The sequence below is a fragment of the Medicago sativa genome, chromosome 5 (assembly GCF_051527215.1).
Source record: "Medicago sativa cultivar Bolivia chromosome 5, Bolivia_mono, whole genome shotgun sequence".
Classification (NCBI taxonomy): Eukaryota; Viridiplantae; Streptophyta; class Magnoliopsida; order Fabales; family Fabaceae; genus Medicago; species Medicago sativa.
This window is the reverse complement of record NC_140753.1, coordinates 4,466,278-4,474,271: the sequence shown is the minus strand read 5'-3', so window position 1 is coordinate 4,474,271 and position 7,994 is coordinate 4,466,278. Positions and strand designations below refer to the sequence as shown.

At 34.2% G+C, this 7,994-nt stretch overlaps 1 protein-coding gene across 1 annotated transcript; it reads left to right on the top strand.

Moving 5' to 3' along the window:
* The first annotated feature begins 1,046 nt into the window (after positions 1-1,046).
* LOC146919323 (FAM63A-like protein (DUF544)) lies at positions 1,047-7,543 on the top strand. Its single transcript, XM_085712674.1, has 12 exons — positions 1,047-1,508; positions 2,907-3,025; positions 3,109-3,215; positions 3,300-3,387; positions 4,074-5,172; positions 5,289-5,343; positions 5,465-5,546; positions 5,709-5,789; positions 6,113-6,220; positions 6,308-6,357; positions 6,623-6,740; positions 7,016-7,543. The coding sequence occupies exons 1-12, from the start codon at positions 1,277-1,279 to the stop codon at positions 7,094-7,096; spliced, it is 2,220 nt and encodes a 739-aa protein (XP_085568800.1). The 5' UTR covers positions 1,047-1,276; the 3' UTR covers positions 7,097-7,543.
* The last annotated feature ends 451 nt before the right edge of the window (positions 7,544-7,994 follow it).

Genomic DNA, 7,994 nt, shown 5'->3' with positions numbered 1-7,994 from the left:
TTGTAAGTCATTCTCAAATTAATCCTTGACTCTATTAATATTTCAAACTAGTCTCCGTCTTTGTCAAAAATTTCTCAATTAGGTCCATCAAAAATTACTTTAAAATATTAATAGAGTCAATAACTAATTTGAAAATGACTTACAAACACATACTAATTTGATGGTTTACTCACAAATAAAAAACAGGTAACTTAGGCGGTTAGGGGTGTAAGTGGTTCAAACAAAACCGATGAAATCAAAAATCCAAACCGAACCAAACCGAAAAGTATCCGACCTTGTTTGGTTCGGTTTAAAACCGAATCGAACCAACCTACCGATCTTGGTTGGTTCGGTTTATGGTTTTTAATTTGGAGATCCAGAAAACCGATGAACCGAATCGATGCTAACCTCACTCCCCGTTTTAGTAATATTACCCCCCTAACACACAATTATGATTAAGCTCAAAGTTAAAGTCTAACATAAAATACTCCTTAATTCATTTACTTTCTCCCATCAACATCTCACCTTATCACGCATGCTCTATTTCGTTTCTACTAAAAAAGAACATTAAATGTCAGTCACACTGTCGTTGGGGCCGTTCATCTCTTGTTAGTTTTTTCATGTTAGTTATACAAATTAGTTTGAAAAACAAAGAACATGAAAAGTAAAGTTCCATGAAATATTTGAGTGCGTTGTATGCATGAAATACAAATTTGTGAAATTATGATTTTATATTTGAGCGTGTTGTATGCATGAAATACAAATTTATGAAAGTATGATTTTTTTTTTATTTGTATTTCAAACAAACCGATCAACCAAACCAGCTAGTTTGGTTCGGTTTTTTTTTTTGAAAAATAGTAAAAATCGAACCAACCCGAATCTACAAAGATTTCATTGGTTTAAACATTTTTTTTTTTTTTTTACTAAAAACCAATGCAAACCAAACCGTTACGCCGTAAGGCAGTAGCAAAAGAAAAAAACAAGCACACGCCCAAAGATGAATAGATGATGTAACCACACCACAGATGAAGTTGAAGAAATAATAATGAGAGGGGGTTTGACATTGCATTGCATCTGAGTAGAGAGTAGAGGCGGAAGAATCAAAGAAACTTCACCACACGCGGATTCCATTCCGTAACAATTGATACTACTTACTTACTCCGCATTATATAGATAGATAACAAATATTGGATTTTCCATTTCCTAATTGGCCACACCTTTCATTTCATTTCTAATAACAATAACAATATACAAATCCCTTTAATTTCTCTTCTTTGTCAAGAACGTGCTCATCACCATGGACATGGCGGCATCATCATCTTCATCTTCTCCAACGAACGAACCTCCTCCTCCTCCTCCTCAAGATCAACATCACGATCTTCAACATCAACTTCAACAAGAACAACAACAGCAATCTTCACCAATCATCAAAGACTTTCTTCACAAAACCAAAATCATTCAGTTTCTTGGTCGCACCACTCCGATCGTCCTTCAAAACGATAATGGACCTTGTCCTCTCCTCGCTATCTGTTAGGGTTTCCTCTCTCCATCTTTCATTATTCAATTTCTCGCATCGCATGTCTATTAATCACACTCTATAATTAATACTGTTATTAGGTTACGGATATTCGATTGCATATTATTATACTCGTTACTGGTGATTGTTGATTCATGATTATATAGAATTTGATTCTGTATTCTTTTTCAATTTCTAATTAACCTATGATTGTATTATTAGTTTAATTGTTACTCAATTCATTCTTTGGTGCCTTATCTCTAATTGAATTGAATATAACAGCTTAATTCCGCGAGTTTCATTCTTTTTTAACGCCAATGCTACTCGTTAGTTACTGTATTAGCACTTGCTATTTTGTTTTCTTGAAATGTATCTTTGGAAATGTACAACAAACACGGTGTCTTTTTCATAAATTTTCATTAGCGTAATTGAATCAAATCTACCAGTTTAATTCTGCGAGTTTTGCTTTGTTTTTCCGCTTTCTTTCTTTTTTTAATCCTAATATCTTCTTTTGTATGTCATTGCCACACATTAGTTGCTATTTTGTTTTCTTGAAATGTATCTTTGAAAATGTACAACAAACATGGTGCCTTATTTGTAAATTTTCATTAGATTTAGAGTATGAGGGAATGATAAAAATGCTAATTCTACAAGATATGCTTTGTTCGTAGTTATTCACAATTCGAGTGTTTGTTTGATTCATGATACCAAAGTTTATCATTCTGTTCATGTTTCTTGAACAGAATTGGCGTATCCCGTTTTGAACTTATTAGTCGACATTTGATGCGTATTATCTAATACCAAAGATGCATCAATAAGCATTTTGGGGATATTGCCGAAACTTTTAATATTAATACGAAGTAGTGTTGTCAAATAGCGGCTATAGCGTAGTGGAATTTGAAGAAACCTCTATCATTCCATGATGCGCTATTTAGTACTAAGAATTGTCAAATAGTGGTTCTATAGCACTGTAGCGTAGTGGAATTGGAACAAACCAATATTTTCTGCGATCCACGATTGTCAACATTAGTACTAAGGAAATTTTCTAGATACAGCAACAAACAACAACCAAGCCTTATCCCACTAGATGACTCCAAAAATATAAACACCATGTAATCTTTAATGATTTGTGTTATCTTATCATTCTCCCATGATTTTTTCTGACTAGTTACTATTCTCCTTTTCGTATCTAGTGAGGTATTTCTTATCAGATGAATTGACAAATGAAGAAATTTTGTTATACTTTTTTTCTGGTCAATAGTCTCTTAAGTTCCAATTTTGCTTTATATATTTTTCAATTTTTTTTGTAGGATCAGTAACAAGTAGATGCTCTAAAATTTTTCACTTTGGAGGGTTATTTGCAATATTTGTTTTTTATTTGCATCTCACTGTTTATATTGCATTGTTGCAGGTAACGTTCTTCTGCTACGAAACCAGTTAGGTTTGAGCTCAGATATTGGTGAAGTCTCACAGGAGAAGTTGCTTTCATTGGTTGCTGAGCGATTGCTTGATTCAAATAGTAATGTGAATGTAAGAAATGGGTTTGTAATCATTGGTAACGTCACTATTTCGCAATGTAAGTTTGTCTGACAATTTTTTTTATTGGCTTACAGAACAAAGATGCAGGCTATGTTGAAAATCAACAACAGAACATTGCCGATGCAATTGATTTGCTCCCTAGGCTTGCCACTGGAATTGATGTAAATCTAAAATTTACGAGGTCAGGGTCATTTTATTTATTTTTTAGATATATGCATCCATCATTAATTTTGAAGTTCTGACCAAAGTTACGTATCAATTGCAGAATAGATGATTTTGAATTCACTCCAGAGTGTGCCATATTTGATTTGCTGGACATTCCTTTGTATCATGGCTGGATAGTTGATCAGCAGGTGTTTTGTCTACCATCAATCCTAATTAATTAGATCTATCATCCATGTTTTCGTATATGAATTAGAGAAATTCTATAAGATTGCTCCCTTGCCAATTTTCCCACAAGTTCTAATGTGCCCTAAAAATCCTGTATGTAAAATGACATACAATATTTTTTTGCTCATCAATGTTAGTCTGTTGACAATCGTGTGCTTTCAGTGAATTCCAGAATTTTGGACTAGTAACCTCTTGGTCATAGGCAAAGTGATAACACACCTCTCTTTTAGTCATTTCATGCTTCTGTACTGCATCCATTTTGATGTTGCTAGGTAGGATTTGATTTCAGAATGGTCTATAAATGAGTCGTTACATTTGATCAGAGTCATTTTCTTGTATTGATAAGATTTATGTAGCTGTCTGCAAACTGATCCAGTATGTTGAAAATTATGAATGACGTGTTAGTGGCCTCTTTGTGTGATACCCGTAAATTAATCTAGCCTCCTTCCGTATTGGTTTTGGTGATTTCTTTATGTTTCGATCAATTGGTTTGTAAGGCTCATTGTTTGCTGTATATTTTAAATGACCAAGTGATCTTTTGAATAATCACCAAAATGTTATCTTTGTTTTCCTTCAACCATGAAGGGTTTATTTATTATTTGATGATGTGTTTGTTTCATATCTAAATCTTCATGTGCTTGTGAACCAGGATCATGATACTGCAACTGCAATTGGATCGAAGTCCTATAATGCCCTTATGGGAGAGCTTGTTTCTCTTGAAACACGGAACATTGAAACTCTACCAAAAAATAATCCGGAAGAAGAAGATTGTGTTGATTTTGTTGCTGCAACAACTGCTGCTCTTGGAGTGCCTTCTCCCAGTCTTTCTAAAACCAGGTCTTTTGATGATTCTCCGCGTTCTGTTTCTGATCAGGCACCAAGAAAAGGTGATCTTGAAGAAGAAGAAGAGCTGTTGAGAGCCTTGAAGATGTCTGAAGTTGATTCTGTAGCTTTAATTAGTGATCCCATTGCAGGACATGCAAATGGTAATGGGGGAGAAGTTTCTTTTGGTATGGACAAAAATATGTGTGACAAACAGGCTGTATCCGTCGATTCTGGGGTTGACTTGGGAAAGAACACTGGTAAAGAAAGCAGTGACTTTCATGAATCAGAAACCTTCATACCTGATGATTCCACTGCTTCTAGTAAAGACTATAATGAACATACATCTTCTACATCTACATTGGGGGAAGCAGCTAATCCGTTCTTTAAGAATGATGCTGTAAGTGGCTTCCATCAATCAGCTTCTATGGAACCTGAAGAATCTACTGAACAAAACGATGTGGTTGAGAAGCATAAACTTGATGCATTAGTTCAGAATAAGAGTGCAGCCATCCATTCTCCTGAAAAATATTGTGTTTCTGTTTTTGAGAGCTGTGCAGATGGCACTATGGGGGGTGAAAAAGTTCACAATCAATCCTCCCTTACATCTATAGATCATGAAACTTCAGATGAATCTCAAGGACTTGATGCAACAGGAGTGCCATGCTTATCTGCAAGCCATACAGATTCGGATTCTTCTGGTATCAGATTTCATCAAACTGATGCTTCAGGAACATTTCCTTCAACCGTTGATGGGAGTGAGCCCATGTATGAAGGAGAGGAATGTGTGTTGGATACAAAAACTGGAAATTTTGAGAATCGTGAACCTGTTTATGAAGGGGAGGCGGTGCTTCAGGAACAGGCCGACAAAAGCACCTTAGATGCCCTTGATCCAAGGGCTAAGGAAGAAATTACTCCAGAACAAGGTCAGTGGTGCTATATCTTGGAAATGGATTAGATATGTATGGAATATTATTTTCTTAGAAAAGCATTGATTATTATCTTGATAATAGAAGATATCTTTGTTTTTTATTGGTTTTAGGAGAACTGGTAAAGAGTTTTTTGAAGAATAATGCCAGTCAGTTGACATTTTACGGGTATGTTGACCTATTGTCCTGTTGGTCAAAATTTCTTGAACTAATTCCCTGATTTATATACTATTCTTCACAGGCTCAAGAATTTCACTTTAAATAATATAAACCTTCAATGTTTTTGTAGGCTTTTCTGTCTTCAAGATGGTCTTAAAGAGCGTGAGTTATGTGTTTTTTTCCGAAACAATCATTTCAGCACCATGTTTAAGGTGAGCTCCAACATCTCATTTTCATCATTTGGATCAATGAAAATGATATCAAGTATCAACTACCCCCAACAACTCCTTTTTATCGTTGGGAAAAATATTCTTTGCTCTCTGTTTTGCATAGCTTTTCTTTTCAATCCTAAATCTATTCCCTTCTATTCACAGTTTGAGGGTGAGCTCTATCTTCTAGCTACAGACCAAGGCTACATAAATCAGCCTGATCTGGTTTGGGAAAAACTGAATGAGGTAACACATGATACTCTAGTCTCCAGACTTTTTTAACTTATGTCATCTTAAAATATTATTTTCTTCTCTTTCCTTTCTATGTTGAATCTGGCGGGAGTTTATAATTAAGATGTTGATATACTCAGTTAAATGTTCTGAAAATTTAAACTTTGCATGCTTGGTGATTTGAGCTTCTTGGATAGCTCTTACACATGATTTTGAGTTTTTTAATTTTTTATTATTGAGTAAATTCTGCGTGTGAGTGTCTAAATAAAACATCTTGCCTTTGTGTAATATTCAACTAAATCGAAGATATACATGTTTTTGATGTACTCATCTTTCAGGTCAACGGTGATACATTGTTTATGACTGGTAATTTCAAGGAATTCAAGGTAGAAAGCCATGAAAATAACACCACCTGGGATGAGAATAATGTTATGACCAACACTGCTGTACGTATTTTCTTTCCCTAAAATAAGTAAATATCTAATCTTGGAAACACATTTTCATTGATATAAAGTTAACTTGACATGTTTCAGGACTATCTTGCCAGCATAGAGAGTGCAACGCATGCAGGCTTAGATGTCAAGTTGAGTTTCTGAACTTGCTATTAGCATATTTACAAAAAAAATTAATTGCTCTCCTTACGAAAAAAATGTTATTCACCTGATAAGCATCCTTAATGATATCAGTGCGCTTGGATGAGCTAACTTTGGGTAAAAAAATATTCCCGTAAAAAAGAAGTCCAAACATTTAAACTACAAACTACTATTATTGTTGACTTTAACTTCAGTTATGGTTTTATCTATTCAAAATGGTTTAGTAACAATGAATCTTTTCGGTAATTGTGACAGTTCTGATCTTCAATTAGCAATAGCCTTGCAACAACAAGAGTTTGAGCAGCAGCCACCACGACAGAATCAACAAACACCATCTGTTAGTGGTACTTCCAGACTGGTCACAGGTCCCCAGGTAAAAATTGTTTTGCAACCTTGATTTTTTGTTTTTGTATTTTTCGACTGTTCATTATCTGCAATGTTTTGGATTTATATGCATCCCTGTTATCTGTTGGTCTCTCATGAGAACACCATAGAGAGATCATGTTTAAAGTTAGTGAGATCTTTATGATTAGGTAGAAGATACCAAATCATATGATATATAAAATCATTGGTTTTGACTACTCTACTACCTCTCGTTATATTTGAAGTTTAAAGTTTTAGAAATTTCTCAGTAAATGCTATTTGCAGGTGCCAAGGAGCACAGGAAGGAATCCACCTTCATCTCCCAAGCCTGATGCGAAATCTAAAGACAAATGTACAGTGATGTGAATTTCACAAGCAGTTATTAGAAGCTTGTTTTATAATTGGTGGCCATAACTTTTGTATCCCAAAATTACAGCAACTGGTCAAGTTTCTTTGTAAATATAGGAAGTAAATAGTGTACCACAGTGGCAGGTCCTTCTTGTGACCACAGTCCTCTACTTCCCTACACTTGATATTTTGTTTGGCCTTTACCTCTCAAATTTCAACCAAAATTTCTGTGAGCTTCGGCCCGTTCTGTGTTGATTGGCTGTGCAGCTTTTAGTAGAGTAAAAGCCCAGCCCTACACTTTGATAATTTTAGTTTGTCACTGATGTCCTTTGTGATATTGATGTAAAAAGTCAGAGTGATGTATGGATATTGCTTTTAACTTGCTAGTTAGACGTTGACTAACAGGGCAGGAAGTGGATGGTATTAAAATTTTCAGGATAAAAGGATTTGAACATTTTGGAAGGATACTATTCTTTTTCTACACATACCCCTTTATAATTTGCTTATAACAATTTACAGAATGTTACTGCAATTTAACTTTGAATTATGATACTTGCAAAACTACCAGATGAATGATGTATTCAACAGTAGAAGTGATGCGAAATAATTTTTCCTTATATTATAAATGAAATGTGTACTGTAGTCAGTTTTTAGAGTAAAAATTATTTTATTATATTCCTTTAATTTGTCTTATTTTGTCTAACAAACACCATTTCATGTAACACCAGAAAAATAGTTAAAAAACACCAACAAAAACACTGATACATGTATGATTTTTTTTCCTCATTTATTTGTAATTTATTCTATGTTTTTAATCAAATTAATAAATGAAGAAATATTTTTTTTTTTGTTTAATTTTCTCTGCCTAGGTTTCCCCTTTTTTATATATATTTTTAATTTATTTTGTTCTCCTTCT

What these genes read in the sequence shown, in the direction of transcription:
- LOC146919323 (XM_085712674.1), top strand. Translation starts at nt 1,277, where the DNA reads ATGGACATGGCGGCATCATCATCTTCATCTTCTCCAACGAACGAACCT. An exon ending in GCTGGATAGTTGATCAGCAG is followed by an intron (nt 3,388 to 4,073) that starts GTGTTTTGTCTA and finishes CTTGTGAACCAG; the next exon opens with GATCATGATACTGCAACTGC. An exon ending in TTTGGGAAAAACTGAATGAG is followed by an intron (nt 5,790 to 6,112) that starts GTAACACATGAT and finishes CTCATCTTTCAG; the next exon opens with GTCAACGGTGATACATTGTT.